The sequence below is a fragment of the Notolabrus celidotus genome, chromosome 15, assembly GCF_009762535.1.
Source record: "Notolabrus celidotus isolate fNotCel1 chromosome 15, fNotCel1.pri, whole genome shotgun sequence".
Classification (NCBI taxonomy): Eukaryota; Metazoa; Chordata; class Actinopteri; order Labriformes; family Labridae; genus Notolabrus; species Notolabrus celidotus.
The window spans coordinates 20,521,784-20,538,548 of NC_048286.1; the positions used below are offsets into that span (position 1 = coordinate 20,521,784).

General features: G+C 41.0%; 1 protein-coding gene across 1 annotated transcript in view; it reads right to left on the reverse strand.

Moving 5' to 3' along the window:
- The window catches only part of LOC117826971 (protein unc-13 homolog A-like), a 41,011-nt gene that overhangs the window by 10,931 nt on the left and 13,315 nt on the right, over window positions 1-16,765 (reverse strand). The window contains 26 exon segments of the mRNA XM_034703411.1: window positions 1,645-1,788; window positions 2,441-2,529; window positions 2,607-2,684; window positions 3,169-3,246; window positions 3,335-3,348; window positions 3,351-3,477; window positions 4,855-4,951; window positions 5,042-5,168; window positions 5,321-5,406; window positions 6,086-6,213; window positions 6,328-6,462; window positions 6,827-6,916; window positions 7,130-7,198; window positions 7,519-7,672; window positions 7,890-8,053; window positions 8,950-9,065; window positions 9,178-9,347; window positions 9,447-9,588; window positions 9,720-9,947; window positions 10,710-10,929; window positions 11,022-11,096; window positions 11,191-11,196; window positions 13,363-13,441; window positions 14,023-14,066; window positions 15,182-15,284; window positions 15,422-16,516. Coding sequence (XP_034559302.1) covers window positions 1,645-1,788; window positions 2,441-2,529; window positions 2,607-2,684; window positions 3,169-3,246; window positions 3,335-3,348; window positions 3,351-3,477; window positions 4,855-4,951; window positions 5,042-5,168; window positions 5,321-5,406; window positions 6,086-6,213; window positions 6,328-6,462; window positions 6,827-6,916; window positions 7,130-7,198; window positions 7,519-7,672; window positions 7,890-8,053; window positions 8,950-9,065; window positions 9,178-9,347; window positions 9,447-9,588; window positions 9,720-9,947; window positions 10,710-10,929; window positions 11,022-11,096; window positions 11,191-11,196; window positions 13,363-13,441; window positions 14,023-14,066; window positions 15,182-15,284; window positions 15,422-16,516 — 3,858 coding nt within the window.

A 16,765-nucleotide genomic window follows, 5' to 3' on the forward strand; every position in this document is an offset into this window, starting at 1 on the left:
CAAGGAAAAAGGGGAAAAAAACTCGTCCCTAAAGAGATCTTTGGCTTTTTCCTCAAGTTTGTGGTTATTAATCTGAAGCCTTTAGACCAGGGGTGTCAAACATGCGACCCACGGGCCAAAACCGGCCCGCCAGAGGTTTCAAGCCGGCCGGCGGAACGACTTTGCAAACTGAAAAGATTACAGAGAAGACATTAACTGCAATTTTTCAATGAAAGTAACTACTATTTCAAATTTGTCATAATGCCAACGGAGCGCACCTGAACAGCGCTATTATTCTGGACTTTTTTTCTCGAAGTGAGAAAATAGATGACTTGCTGTTTGCATAATCTGGTTGAGATTCATAAAGACTTTTTAGAGCACTATAAGATGATCCACTAACTACTTACACTAGCAGTACACCCCTGTATACAACACTGTCCAGCAAGCAAACTGTTCCTGCTGGAGCTGAGGGGTCCAAAATAATCAACTTTACCTTGTACATCATTATAATCTCTCTGTTCTTCTGCAGTAAACATACACTCTGTGTCAGGTGAATGGGTAACCTGTGTGTTTGGTGTGTTCGCAGCAGGTTTCAGTGCTTAAAGAGTAAAATATTCGGCCCCACTATGAGACTCATCATGGCAAAAAACAGCTGCTTCTGTAGAAAGATACATTTTCAGAATGTACTTTTTTGCACTAAAACAAAGGGAAACATTTAGAGTTGTCATTATTTATAGGTTATTATGTTTAATTTTACTGGTCCAGCTCACTTCAGATCAACTTGGGCTGTATGTGGCCCCTGAACTGAAATGAGTTTGACGCCCCTGCTTTAGACTATATTCCAATAAATCTTCCCTTTGGTCCTGTAAGTGTTTGAGGGGGTAAATACTGTTTTCTAAATACCCTTTGTTGATTCTAAAATATTGTCAATGAATACTGAAACACCTTGGTAGAAGACTGGTTACAGCATATGCAACTTATCCTTATGTTGTTATAATGTTATAATAATAAAGGGTTAAATCAGTCTGGAGCTGTCTGTGGGTAAAACCACACACATATAAAGACTGTGCATGTCAGGGGGAGCTTTTCTTCTTAATGTGAATGAGCTGTTTTTTGGTAACTTGCTCCAGGGGGGTAAGCTGGATATGAACTGTGAAAGTCGTATTACATCTGTCATGAATTGACTCAACAGTAAAATGGTAATGACTTTCCCTCTCCGTTCAGATCATCATATATGTGGGTAGAAATAAGTGCTGCCTGGGCATGCGATTTAATCATTAGGCTAAATCCATATAACAGGTGGCATGGGTTCATTCCCCCACTCTCTCCCAGTGACCTGCTCTATCCACTGTCCTCTCCTCTCTACAATAAAGGGTGTCAAAGCCAGCAAACTGCACAAAGACAGAACTTTGTGGGCATTTTTGAGCTTGAATATCATTAGTAAGATTTGTTTTGTGGATTAGATCTTAAGGTGAAGCAGATAGTGCGGTCAAATAATTTGCAATTCTTGGCACAATTAGCTGCTGCAATCCATTTTCAATGAATTCCCCCCTGAGTCTTGTTGGCTGTTGTAGTCAGCCTCAGGTGGACACTCAAGGAAATGCAGTTAATGCACTTCAGTCAGCTCTTTATCAGTGTAAATATTTGACCCCCAGCCATTCTCACTTGCTGTCCAGGAAATCCATGATGGGCTGCAGGACATTGTCAGCCTCCTGAACCACACTGCCATTGGCTGGGACCGTCTGACCTTTGACCTGGGCTAGAATGTCACCCATCTGCCTCACGTTGTCCTCGATCTGGGGCTGGAAACTACATCAGAACACAAAGAGAACAACATTAAACACAGTTGAACATGGCAGTGCAAATCCCCCCCTCTCAATTTCAAGAGTGGGACAAAAAAAAATCTCGATTCATCTGTAATTGGCCCTAAACAAAGAATTAGATTCCCTACACCTCAGATACCCAAAGACGAGGGAGGCTTGGCGCTGCCGAACCTCCAAGAATATTATTATGACGCTCAACTCCGGCCCTTGATAGGTTGGTGTGAGACTAATTATTTTACAGTATGGAAGGAGATTGAACTGAACATGGAAGGGTGCCACGTGCAGAGCATGACTGCGAACAGAAACATGTATAAGGAAAAGGAGGGATTGTTGAATTTGGTCGTTGGGTTCACCTTGGGAAACTGGTTTAAAGTAGTCAAGAAATATAAATTGGAGAATGAAGCAAAGTTTTTGAGTTGGATGGCCTATGACACTAATTTCAAACCAGGGACTCTCAACCAAAGGTTTAAACAGTGGGCAAATAGAGGCATAACAATAATCGACACATTGATTGAAAGAGGAGAAATCAAAAGTTTTCTAAAACTAAGGAGAGAATAAAATATAGGTCGAACCCAACTGGAAACTTGTTGCAGCACCTCTTTGCTCCAAACAAGAAAATCAAACATAGACACACCCACCTGACAGCAAAAATACGGCTGAGGTCATCCATGACGCTGTTGAGTTTGTTCTGCAGCTCCTTGAGGAAGTCACTCGCCTCCAAGTTAAGCTGGAAGAACAGAAGCATGATGAGTACAACGGCACAGCAGCACTGTTACAAAATTAATTAACTGCATGTGAACTCACATCTTTCCCTCCCATGGCCTCAAACATCTTCTCCAACTGAACTCTGAGCTGCTGGATGTTGTTGATGATGATACATGGCTGAGGGGGAGAAGAGAAATCGTTACACACATACCTACACAAACACTTCTCTCTCTTTCCTCTATCTGCTCCGTGTATTTCATTGTAATCAATCAAGGTTAGTCCACCTAACTTTTTTTTATTGCCTCTTTGGCGAAAAACACCCTTGGTGATGCAGGGGAGGAGACGCAGGAGTTTTCAGCAATTACTGCTCCTCCGGGGGGCTCCTGGTCTCTCTGGGAGTGCAGCCCACTTACACCACATTCAGCTAATTACAAGCCCTAATTCACTTTGAGACACTGTGACCTTAGCGACAACTATTACACTGAGGAGGTGTTTATCGTGGTGAAATTAATCAACCTGACCACGAACACCACTCTGCATTCATCTTAAAACCCAGTCTTGGTAGAGCTTCAATTAAACTATAAAATCCATCACCGCTGTGTGTTCCACCGATTCACATTTCCATCTGGGTGCATAGCTGTGCCAAACATCTCACACCTACCACTTTCTCCTTCTTGACATGGTTTGGAAACTCCTTTGCAATAATATCAGCGTAAGACAGCAGGACATTGCCGATAGTCTGCGAAGAAAAGGACGCACATTAAGAAACATATTTGAGCGAATACTCAGGTTAAGACGTTCTGTGAGAATTTGAAAAAGTAAGTCACCTTGGCAAATCTTTCATGTAGTTTCCAACAATCTGAGGGTCCGGACACTCCAGTTTGCGGATGATTTCAAAGCTCTGATTGAGCTGAGAGAACACGTCCACCACGGAGCAGGAGAACAAAGCGTGCTCTGATGTGACCTGGAACTGGAGAACGGGAAGAAAAAGAACAGGACCGGGGGGAGAAGTGTAAGGAGCAGCATAGAGATCTGAGCACGATTAACATTGACAGTGAATGGCTGGATCCCCCCAGAGGGCCACCCATGGGAGAAGTTCACACTGCTGTAACACATCATGGTCGATAACACTGCCCCCCTCTTCAGTCACATGAGTTAAAAGATTTGTGAAGTGCTTCCTGTGGATAGGAGCAATGGAGGCAGGCAAAGGGTTATGAATGAGAGCAGGTCCCTCATTAACAGCCTGGCCATTAGTGAACAGTGTTATGGTATGTGACTGGAAGTAGGAACCGCTGTTTCGCTGACACAAGGATGCAGGAGCTGCCTCTGGTGACAGTAATTGGACCCAAAGGACTTGTGACATATGAGCTGAGAGAATCTTCAGCTGCTTTGTATCGACCCTCTGTGTGTGTGGATATGTAGGTGTGAGAGAGAGAGTGTGTGTGTGTGTGTGTGTGTGTGTTTAGCATCTGCTCTCTGCAGTGACGTTTTTTTTCCCATTTGCCTTTGGTATTGAGTCTTTATTGATTGCCTTGAGGCCTTCAACCTGCTCCTCTCCGCCTGGAAGGTGCTGAGTCAGGAGGGATAATGCCTGAATTTACATGAGGAGCTCATGAATTAATATTTTAAGGGGAAGAACTGCTGTAGGTGGGAGGTAAAATTAAAGCTCTTTAATAGTATTTCTTTCCTCAGTTTTAGTCAAACTTTGGTTTTATATAATGTCCACTTGCTTCTTTTTTTTTTTTTTTTTACAGAACTTTTAATATTTTTCCTGAAAACTTTGTTTTAAAAAGGTAACGCTTTTGTTAAAAGGAGGAGGCAGACAGCTTTGGATCTTATAATACACTCATATTTGTTATCCTTTGATCCAAAAGTTTGACTTTTGTCCTTAATGGCATTTTTTCCCCCTTACATTACTTTTACTTTTAAACTTTAAGTAGTTTTGATCCAGTACTTTTACACTTTTATTTGAGTAAAATGCTTAAGTTCATACTTCAACTTCTACAGAAGTCTTTTTAAACCCTAGTATCTATACTTCTACTTGAGTAATGAATATGAATACTTTTGACACCTCTGGCTGGTAGGCAGATTGTGTAAGTGAGCTGTTGCCCACCTTTCCAGACTTTATGTTAAGCTAGCTAAGTTAGACTGCGTTTGGTAATAGCTCTATATTTACAGTACAGGCTTGAGAGCTGTATTTTGCATCATCGACCTATGATCAAAGACATGGAGGTGTTGGGTTTCATAGTTTTTGTAGCACTCTCAGAAACTCAAGCAACAAAGTAAGGTTTCTGTTAGCTTGCAAGTTAGCTAACATTTCACACGAGAGGGAGATAAAGCTGGTTACCCCGTCTTTTTTGTCTCTTTCCAAGGCTCCATGTAGAAAATCTCGGGACACTTCTTCATTCTCGTCCAACCACATGACGACAAATGGCTCAAACCAGCTGCAGAGAAAAAAATGGAGTGTATAAGTCTCTGTGCCACGGTGTTAAAGAGGGGAGGAAATGTATTGATGCTGCTCATATGGTACTCACGCTGGATAGTCAGGCACGTGCTTCTGGAAAGTGGAAAGCTCCTTGCAGTATTCGTTGTAAAGCCACTTCACCTTGAAGTGCAAGTTCATATAATCTGCGCTTTTACACAGGCGGTTCTTCTCATGCTCTGAATATCAATGAGAAGGAAAGAATGAGGGAAGTCCTGCTTCAGCACTCTTTATGAGTCTCTCAATAACACACATTAGAGAAAAACTAATGACCCCTCTCATTTTCTGGCCTGTGACCTTTACAATCCCAACAACAGAAACAGAAACCTACCCTCCATGGCGTATTTCATGTCTTGTGCAAACATGTTCCACATGACCTCTGCACTGATCCTGCCCACATTCAGTTCCTGGGGAAACCTGTTAGATGCAGTACTCAGGTTTAAATCCAACTCTTTGTCCAGTGAAGGTATTCTAATATTAAACAAGATCACTCAGGCTAATCTTTTCTGCAACTCCATCTGTGTTCTCTGTGTTTATTTCTAGCTGCGAATGACAGAAAAATACACCAGTCATGAAAAGAAGGCAAAAAGGCACTTGTATCCTCATTGTATTCTAAACAGCGGAAATGAATCCCTAAATGAATAGTTTAAAAGTATTAAACTAACAGAAAAAAGTGACACATAGGAATTCAAATCCAAAACACCTCCAGCAACCAAAGCAGCTGCTGTACAGGAAGAACTGGTCTGTGTAGACAGTTCCTGACTGCTCACATGATGTGATAGAGAAATACTCTCTCGTATGCATCTGCATGTTATCTTTTCAGTATTGTTTGCTATTCTTAAATAATGTGTTTACAGCTTTGTTTCTTATTTTAGAAGTGACAGGACAAACCCTGTGGCTGTAAAACAAAAAGAGGATGTTTGTTTGGCTGTTGATGCTCATACTTCTCCATCTGTATGTTGCTTTCTTTTATATTTTTCTTAAATTTTTTGCCTTTTTAATATTTTCTTTCTTCTTAACTGGCCTTGCGATTTCAAACACTGCCTCAGCATGCTAACTAAGAGAAATTAGCCAGATGTTGTGGGCAGAGACTCACTGATTGAGGCAAGGTGTGTAGGAGTTCTTGTCCTCTTCTATGATGGAGACAATTAGGGTGATGAGTTTGGACCAGAAGTCCAGGTTTTTGACGCTGGGACCTTGTTCATCTGGAGGGACCGCCTTCGACTGGGGACAGAAAGAGGTGATAAAATAAATCCTGCATACATACATACATAAGATGTTTTTGTACGGATACTGCTCCCTCTACAAATCTGCAAACACATATTCACACAGACTCACAGGGTCTGTCTGATATTCCCTGTTGTAGAGGTCATGGCAGTTGTTGAAAATGTACTCGTAGGTGGAGTTGAGACAAGCTTTCACACAGTCCTTTACCACCTGGCTCGCCCTGGGGGGACTCTGCAGCTCCTGGACCTGAACACAAACGTTACACAACATATGGTTATATTCAATTCACCTCAAAGAGCTGCCTGACACACACAGTCTGAGTCAGTGTCTGAGCGGGAAGTTATCTCAGTGGGAATTCAACCATAAACTCACTGAGCTGCATAACTCGCACTAACATACATTAACACCCCGATGCGCGCACACAAACACACACAGCTTCCTGATAATAGCTTTAGTTTGGATAGGGTAATGTTATGCTGATTCTCAGTTTACGCTGCAGGCTACTTTCCATGAAGAACTGGATGTTTGCACAATGTTTATTTTGGAGGTAAGTGATAATTTGTAACAATAGAAAAGAACAAAAAGGATAAAAAAAATCCTTCTTTTTTACCTTCATCCTGAAGAAAGTGATGCTAGTCAAGAGATCGACTGTAGACTTGAGGTCTTGAAGGCGCTCAGGACTGCTGGCAGGGAAGTTATTCTGAAACACAAAGGTAAAAAACGGTTGTAAGTTAAAGTGACTAACATTAGCAGTGGCATTATGAGAAACAATATTTTCATCTCAGTACAAAGCAGACAATAAACACATTCATACATTCATACAAAGACACTTTAAATTATCTAATGACTGTGGCAGTAATTCATTTAAAATCAGTATGTTTGAGTTAATTCTGTAAGAGAAAGCAGCTGTTACCCGATACATGGAGAGGTCGATTCGTAGGGAGTTGTGCAGCTGATCCAGAAGTTTGACAAACCTCTCCTTCTAAACAGGAAATAACAAAAACAGAACAAAACCTCTCAGAAAGACAAGAGTACCTGACATATTATTGAAATCATTTGAATACACAAACTTAAGGTAGCCTCAACTGATTGGATGTTCAGAAAAGTAGGCAGGGACAAACTAACAGAAGTTTATCTTCAGCCTCAGAAGAGCCAGGGGCAAGTTATTTTAAGAAGTAAAAAAAACCCCCACATGTTCCTATGTATACATTATTCTAGAGAGGATATATAGAGTAACATATACCAGTAACGGTATATATGTATAGAAGGGAAAATATGACTAAGTATTCTTCAGGGACTCACGCCAAAGTTTGATGCAGCAAATCTGTCAGAGGCAGAAACATTGTTGGAGGACTGGGTGGTGTGGGCGTAGTAAGCGTTGATGTTGGCAAGCAGGGTGCTCATAACAGCTGGCACTCCTGGACACATGTACTTAGATGACAAGCAGGCAAAGTGCCTGTGGGAAGGAAGAAGCAAAAACAACATTTATTTTCATTTACTTGCCCCTGATATTCATGTATTAGAAAATAATTACTTAAGTACACTTAGAACTGATCTGTACATGCAAGAAAAGAAAACTTAAGATGCTTAGTGTGATGTAACCACAAATTTGGTTTCAGGGTTTGATTAAACTATCACATTCGAACATTCAGAGTGATGGTTGAGGGACTAACGTCATGGCTTGGTAGATGGACTCTACTCCGTATCTCATGGCAAACTCATCCACTATCTCCTGAGCAGTCTCCTCAAAATAAACCTTCCAGGCATCGTCCCCTTTGGCATCCGGGATCTTTACTACCCCGCTGTTCTGCTCTTCAGTCGTGTACTGGAACAGATGCTGAACAAAGACAGACACAGGACAAGCATGCATGAGTCTGAAGTAACTATTCTTACCTGTTTGGCAGATTTTAAGCACATAACAAACATATCTAAGCAGCAAGACATCAAGGCAAGGCCTCGCAGATCAGTGTTAAAGGCCTTAGATCAACTGTTGGAACGCCAGGGGTCGCCAATTATATCGTTGGAGCAACAGTGAGGTTAAAAAAAAGACATTTTCATGAGTTTGACAGCCTCAAATATAGGAGACTTGAAAATATAATTCTACCTAATCTAAAATGCTCCTCCAGGTAGGATGTTAGGAGACAAGCAAGGGGTAGATATGAACCCACTGACTTAATTTTTGGAAGCTGATTTAATTTGAATGCTTTAAAAATCACATCACAGATTCACTACCTTTATCTACAATACAGAACAACTTGAAAACGTCAGACTAAAAATACACCCAAACACAGCTTGATTTTGACTTGAAAGTTCATCATTGCCTAAGCTGTTACCCCAGTGTTCCATTTACTTTATCAGAGCGACTCAGCCTCTCTTCACAATCCTGCAGTTTAACACGATTGCATATGAAACCGTGAAATAGCCTTCACGTCTTCCACATCCCCCCTCATATCTGCAAAATTGGCTCAATAATGCCAGGCAGCAACTAATGATGTCAGCTGTTAAACCATTGCAGGAAACCCAATGTTGGCTATTTTATTTCTTGTATAAAAGAAGGCAAATTTCCCCGGGTGCAGAGGCAGAAACAGAATTTACAAGGTGATTGATTGTGTTAATGTGAAACAGAATTAAATTGCCTGGAACTAATTAACTCAGGATAGCAGGCTGCTCTTGCATATTTAATGTTTGATTTCAAGTGCAAAGAATCACAGCCACGTTTCCTCTCAAACTGACCTCGTGTAGACAGGTGTACTGTACATGGTAAGGAGCAACCGTCTCCTCTCCTTTGATCTCCACACATATGTGCATCCGGATGGCTCCTGACACAGCAGACTTATCGGTTCTCTTGTCTGAGAAATAAAAGAAGATATGCATGCCTCCTTAGTTGGCTGAATCTTGTTCAATCTACAAGAAACAAGCACCTCAATTATCTGTTTCTTGTTCTGCTATCTCTGTGCTCACCCAGGTTGTACCACACGTCCATCTCTCCACTCAGAGTCCGGACTTCGATGATGGTTTGACCCAAGAAGTCATCACTCTCACGTTTGAACCTCTGTTTTACTCGCGACTTGATGTCATCGTCCTCATCCCACACTCGAACCTTGATGCGGTCAGATGAGTTGTGGCATTCACTGGATGAGGCAGAGACAGAAAGAGAGTCATTAAAGAGATATTCAATTATATTTTTAGCATTTTATTCTGTTACACAGACGTTTTTACACAGAACTCACAAGTTGAAATTTTCATCCCAGACAGGGTTGAGGTTGCCATAGATGGTTTTGGTTCTCTTTTTGGTCTTCCCAACTTGAACTGTTACATAAGGGTCACTGGAGCCTGTTTTGTCTTTGGCCTGCAGACCCTGAGCACATGCAACTGAAGAAAACACAAGACACATGAATGCACACAAACAAAGTATTTGGAAGCTTTTCTGTATGAAATCCTTACCCCTTCAACCTCCCACTTATGATCAAATTAGAAAAAAATAAAAACAACCTGTCACTTACCCGTGATGTTTATCTTTGCCGACCATTTGGACGTCCCGTCAAGCACGCTCTGCTTGATTTGTTTCATTTGTGTGCCATGCGTTGTTTTGTCCAGAGCAAACACTTCCAGGATCAGCTCAAAGATTTCTGGCTTGTTCCTCTCTCTGATCTTCATGCGGTCCTTCAGGACCATGATGATGTTCTGGGTTCGGTCCTCTGCTCCATGCTTGGAGCTCTTCTCTGCAGCTCCTTTGAGACAGATGAATAAATAAAGAGAAGATTGAAAATTATCAGTGGTATAAAATGTATCCAAGGCAATATGAGTTAAGCAGCATATCTCTTTAAACTGAGAGTGAAGTGAAGAAAGCATCAGACCTGAAATCAAACCCCAAACCTTCCCCTACATATAGTGAAACTGTGTCCACGTAACCACAGATCTGGTAAGGACAAAGTAGTTGGTCCGAGAGTAAAAGACCAACAGATGCTTTTGGGATCAAGTTCTTTTAAGACTGTTTTGAGACACCAGAGAAATGAATTATGCATCTTGTAGATTTACTCTAAAACATAATGGGAATTAGATAAGTCACCCCTTGAGGAGTTGAATTACACAAAGCAGTATGGATGCAAAGGCTAGGTATGGGTGGAATAGAGAGAGCAGAGAGGCAGAGGTATGACCGCACATTACTCAGGAGATACATTTGAAAGGAAGAGGGAGGAGAAAGTGAGAGTGGATAGAGGAAAAGAATAATGAGGTGTCAATCGAGCAGAAGGATACATTTGATGAGCTGACATAGGTTTGGAGTTTGAGTGCACAGCTTTGTGTGTTAATGTATGTATGTATCTGTGTGTGTGTGTGTGTGTGTGTGTGTGTGTGTGTGTGTGTGTGTGTGTGTGTGTGTGTGTGTGTGTGTGTGTGTGTGTGTGTGTGTGTGTGTGTGTGTGTGTGTGTGTACTTGCATCTGAGTAAAAACAGATGAATATAAAGAAGGGTATTTATATAAAAGGTCTTACTCTGCAGACAGTCAGCGTTGAGCAGATCCTGGCACTTGTCGTGGCATTTGACGCCACACTCAGAACAGCGCATGCCTTGTCGGGCAATACCCCAAAGCAGCCCCTCACATTCATAGCAGTAAGTAGGGGTGGTGGCTGTCCACACCTCAAAGTTGTGTGGCGTGGTGGAGGAGATGGGGTAGATGAGAGCCTGCAGGGTCTTCTTATAAACGTGACTTTTCTGCAAGAGGAAATTGATATCAGCAATGATCAAATTGCTGAAGGATTCTGAGCAGAATTGTGTGAAAGAAGAGAGATGAGAGAAAAACTCACCAGCTCTTCATTGCCAAGAGTGGTGGAAGCCATGGCGGAGGTGATTCCAGCCTTACGAGAGTTTTGTACTAGAGACTGAGAACAATAGAGCAAACAGAAAAGAGTTTATATGTGGATGTGACCTGCTCTGTGGACTTCTGATGTTTGATTTGTGTCAACTTGTACTCACCATAGCCTGATGATGTGATGAAAGGAAGAAAAAGAGAGAAACATTTAAAAATGAAGATTTGAACATGTTTTAGCAGTTTTAAACTGTACAGGCTGTCCCAATCTTTATGATGCATACGTCTGTATTTGTAAGACTCTTTGCATCTGATCTATCTATCACTTTAACCTCTACAAGGTGAAGTAAAGACACTGATTGATATGATTGGTTGAGCATATGATGCATGATGGGCCTTAAGTTATATTACATTATTATTCTTTACTACAACTTACGGTCGTATTGTATACCCATATTTGTTTATTATATTTATCTGTCATTACCAACCATAATCACAACATGTCAACCTGTTATTATTGAAAATTTTTGAATACTGCCTGTAATTACTACTATTTAATCTATTTATAACATTTGTATTTATCTAAATTCCATTTGTAACATTGTATATATATAAATTGTATTCCAACTTTATTGATCAATTTTTATTTTTACTTATTTTATTTTACTAATTGGAACTTTTTCTTGATTGTACTTATGTCTGGGTTGCTGCAACAACTGAATTTCCCCCCCAGGGGATCAATAAAGTAATATCTTATCTTATCTTATCTTATCTTATCTTATCTTACCTTATCTTAAAATAAAGTTGTTAACAGGGAACACTTTAAGCAAGGGATGAAAATTAGGGACTGTCTTTTTGAACTGAGATTAACAGAAATCACCTGGTGTATTGTGTATTGGTGTACCAGGGCTGCACAATATTGGGAAAAAACAATATTGCAATATCTTTTATTCTGCAGATATATACTGCATCATGAAAAAAATAAACATCAGAAATTATAGCAGATAAATGCAGTGGGTTTTTTTTATGTACATACCAGAGCTGCATAATATGAGAAAAATATGTGAAGTGCAATTACATTTTTTAATATTGCAGTAACAATATGAAGTGTGAATCACATGAATTGTTATTAAAGAGTGCATATTAGCTCTAACGCACAGTTTTTATGTCAATCTGCTGTTATTTATGTTATACACAACACCTGTACTGGAAAAATGCCCCTCCAAAAACAAGGAAAAAAAAAATAAGACATAATATTTACAAAACTGTGATCTTAATATTAGCAGGGAAAACTTATTTTAAGCAATATTTTACCAGTATTTTAAAGCTTAGTGTCTCAGAATAAGCCAGGAATGCTAACAATTGGTATTTTTTCACTCAAAAAAAGATTTTTGCACGAATACATTTCATGTCAACTTCTTAATTTGAGATATATTCACCTTCATTTGAGTTGCATTAAAGCGGCACTTCTCTAGGTTTAAGACCATCTTGTACTTGAAATAAGATCCCAAAGTTTAATTTGAGCATTTTGAGATATAATGTCTTCTCATAGTTAACTGGATATACTAATATTCAGTCATGTTGTTTTTTAGGATAAGCCAGCAATGCTCAAAAGTAGGTGTTTCATTGTGTGCATGTAGTTTGAGGATGTATATTTTTATCTGATTTTAGAAGAAACAGTGCCTGAAAACTGTAACACACCCTTAAAAAAAAAACCTTTTCTTTTTTTTTTTCTTTCTTTCGTTCTTTCTTTTATCAATGGATCTGTTTTCTGATAGATTCTCCAATAAAATGCACTTACTTAAATCAAGTAAAGTGTTTGTCTTAAATCAAGATTATCCGTCTTCTGCAAATGAGATCTCAGCTTGAAAAATGCATGAAATGTAAAATAAAAGTCCCTCTATCTTGGTCAAATGTTACTAGTTAAGTACATTTTGTCTTGAATTAAGCGGGATAAGACAATTTGACTAAAATTGAGACAATTTCCCTTGGTAAGATTTTGAGTTTTTGCAGTGTGTTTGCAACATGTCTCTTCTGAATTCAAACAAAACCAAAAAGCAGTTTTCTTCACCACTCAATCAGCACCAAATAATCTAAGCCTAGCTAATACCTTAGCTTCATCCTACTGCATCAATATGTTGTGAAATCATGGCCATCATACCAAGTCCTCTATCTAATAAGTTAACTCTACTCATGCTGAGTGAGAAAGCATTGCTTGTTTTTGCATTCAATTTATTGTGAGTGCTCATATCACGATAACGACACACCTGGTAGAGCCTATATCATGCCGCCCCAAGGTGTACATTATTCATGTTTGTGTGCCCATGTTTGATTCTCACCAGATCTCTGACAAGAGGAATGGCTTTCCTCTTGCGAAGGTCAGGCATGCTGTCAATACTGTAGAGTGCACCTCCCATTCTAAAAGAGGAAAAAGTATTAATCATAATACATTAATCAATGAAAGCCGTAGGTAGAAAAGTCTATCATCAACATTTCTCGACAATAAATGTTGTTACTGTGGGTCAGATGTAATTTCCCTCGATAGTCGTTTCAAATTCTACTGTAAACTGTAATTATACAGACTGCCTCATCTCAAATAGTGGCAGTGACACTCTTCACATCTGGGTATATATTGCTGGGTTCCTATCTAGCTAACATTGCACTTATTCAGTATGTAACCTCAGTTCCACTCTGAGGTTTGCCTCATCTACAAATGACCTGCCAGCTAAGTCAGGGCAGCCCAACGCCGTTCAATACTGCCTGGCCCAATGCCGTGAGCGGAATGAGCCTGTGGATCAGAATGAAATGGAACAGAAGATTTCCGGACTCAAGAAGGGCAATTTCAATCTGAGGCAGCCGTGTCAGGTTTCCATGATGATTTGAGGATAATTTTAACTCCCACTTTCTGCATTAGGCTATCTGATGTGTTGTGTGATGTCTAATGTGTTTCATGTAAGAGGAAGAAGATTACTTTAAGAGCTGAACCGGCAGACACTTACCCTCCTTTACCAAACCACAGCGAGTTGGAGGTCTCTCCTCGGGCCTGAGAGAAATGACAAAGGAATGTTAAGTTTATCCCTGCAGCCATTTCTAGCATCTGTGTATGAATGAGGCTACATCACCTGACTTTAGTTTATTGTTTTCATTGTAAATATATGGTTTGGGGTCTCTTGCTCGATGGAATGTTTCACATGACTTTCATAATTGGAAAATAAAGCTGAGGATATCTGCTCTGACATATCATCCATATTGGACCATAATGAAAAATATCAAAATAAATGTTACCTTTTTTTTACATTATGGAAAATATAAACTTGGTATGTAACTACACACAAAGTGCTTTGCCTTCATTTTGAAATAAAATGTCTTCAGAAAATGGCTTAAAATCAGATTGCTGTGAGGATGAATGACTGTGTGAAGGTGCTTGTTTACAAACAGTGAAAAGGTCAACAAGGCATCTGTTGCAGGCATATCCCCCTTTCTCTCAAGCAACCAATCAGGTTGTACCTACCTGTCAGCATGCTCCAATGATGGCCGAGCAAAGTGCATGCGAGTGTCACTATGGCAATGACATGAAACTGGAAAGAAAACAAAGCGGGTCGGCACAAACAAACAAATAAACAAAACAAACAAAAAAGAAGCAAAATGTACAAAAACTCAACGTGACATACATCAACATAAACATCAAAGCAAGTGATTAATTTTTTTGCACAACTGAAGTCCAACGTAATGAACAGCAACATAATGTGAATAAAATATGCAAGTGAAAACTGATCAAGCAAAACTTAACATGTGCTTCAAGCAGTTTGGTGCTAAAATAAAAAGTCAGTATCAGTGAAGGCATCAAAAGTTGTCTCAAAATAACAGCAAAGTAAAAAAAGTTGTAGAAAATAAAGCACTTGGAGTCTGCTTTCTGAGGTCCAGAAAAAAGAAACATCAAAATGGAACTTACTGTATGAACCAGGCCTTTGCACATTAATAATGCACAATGCATCCATATTTCAAAGCCTCAGTGAACACTTTTAGAGTCTCTTAAACTCAGATATATCTTTTAGATTACAGGATGGAGCTGAAACAGGCCCACAGCTCTGGGATGGACTGGCCTGAAATTTCGAGGATGGGGTTCAGGCTTGACTTGAAAAATATATGTGGTCTTACCTCCCGAAGCTGTTCACAGACTTTGTTGTAGATTCTAAGCCAGTTCTCTTTGGCTCTGACTGCTGGATCCACTGGCTCTTTGGGCTCCTCAACGACGGGAGGACTAAAAAAAATACACAGTTTTTAGTAAAAATATCATCACTTAAGATATTTATAGAATCCGTACTAAATGTGTTGTTTCTATTCCAATCTATTTTTGGTAAGTTCATTGATCTAAATCCTTTCATCCTTCTCTCCTACCTCTCAGGCGGCATCTCTTGTTCCTCCTCTGGCGTCAGTGGCCTGCTGTCGATGAAATGCTCCTCTGTCTCCTCCTCTGGGAGTTTCTCCTCTGGCTGAGCAGGAGGTGTCCTGGCCTCTTTCTCCAGCCCAATCTCTTCTTCTAGCCATGGGTCTTCCTCCAGCTGGAGATCCTGGTCTTCGGGGTGTTCTGACTGTGCGGTGGCAGGACCGTTGGGTAGGGATTGAGGCTGCCCAGAGGACGGGGTCTGTTGGGAAGGAGGACCAACAGCAGTGGAAGGGGGCTGGGACACTGAGTTAGCCATGGTGGCTGGGTGGGATGGAGGGACAGAGCTGGCTGCAGGAGGCTGCTGAGGCTGAGGAGAAGCTGAGGCTGGGGGTTGAGACTGGGCAGGCGCAGCAGTAGGAACAGAGGAAAGGAAAGTAGAGGCCAAACCTGTGACTGCAGCTGTCAGAGGTTTGGCCATTGAAAAGAAGGATGTGGCGGACGGGGGCGCCTGAGCCTGAGGCTGTGTTTGGGGCTGGGGCTGTTTAGGAGGTTGCACTGTTGGTTGACCAGTAGGGGGCTGTGCTGATGGGGCCATGCCATTTGACTGGTTGGGTGTTTGGTTAGGGGGTTGAGCAGGGGGCTGCTGTTGGTGTAAAGAGGGCTGCTTTTCTAGAGGAGGTCTGGAGCTAGGTCCATCCAAAGTTGGGGGTGCTGTTGACGTTGGCGTGGGAGTGAAAGGAGGCTCCATGTCCTCACTGAGGGTCCCGTCCAAATTGTACATATCCTCATCATCATACATCATCTCTTCATCCTCATAGAGGCCCTCTTCTTCTCCATCATACAGTCCTCTGTCTTCCTCCTCATAGAGAGCTGCCTCCTCTCCTCCATCTTTGCTGTAGCCGCCCTCATCGCTGTACTGCCCCTGGGTCTCATCGGGGTCCCAGTCTGGAGAGCCTTTACTGTAGCTAACCGAAGAGTGACAGGAATGGTATGAGTCATTCTCGTCGTAAGGATCTCTCTCTCCATACTCAGCGACATAGTCCTCCTCACTCAACTGACTGCTGCACCGACTTAGCTCTGCAGAAGAGGCATAACTCCCTGAGGGGCTGGAGGGAGGAGAAGAGAGGAGAAACACAAACAGGAGAGATTAGTGAAGTACCTAAGAGGGATATAATTTAATAATGGACACAGAGGCCCTGTTATTCGGGTTGTTATTGCACGTACACATGTTGACATATATAATTAATGGCTTTCCTCCCTTTTTGACTCGTAATCTCTAAAATACCAACAGAGCTCTTAATTGCACTTTACGGCATGTACACATTGTACTCTATTGGGAAGCCCTACTAAAAACC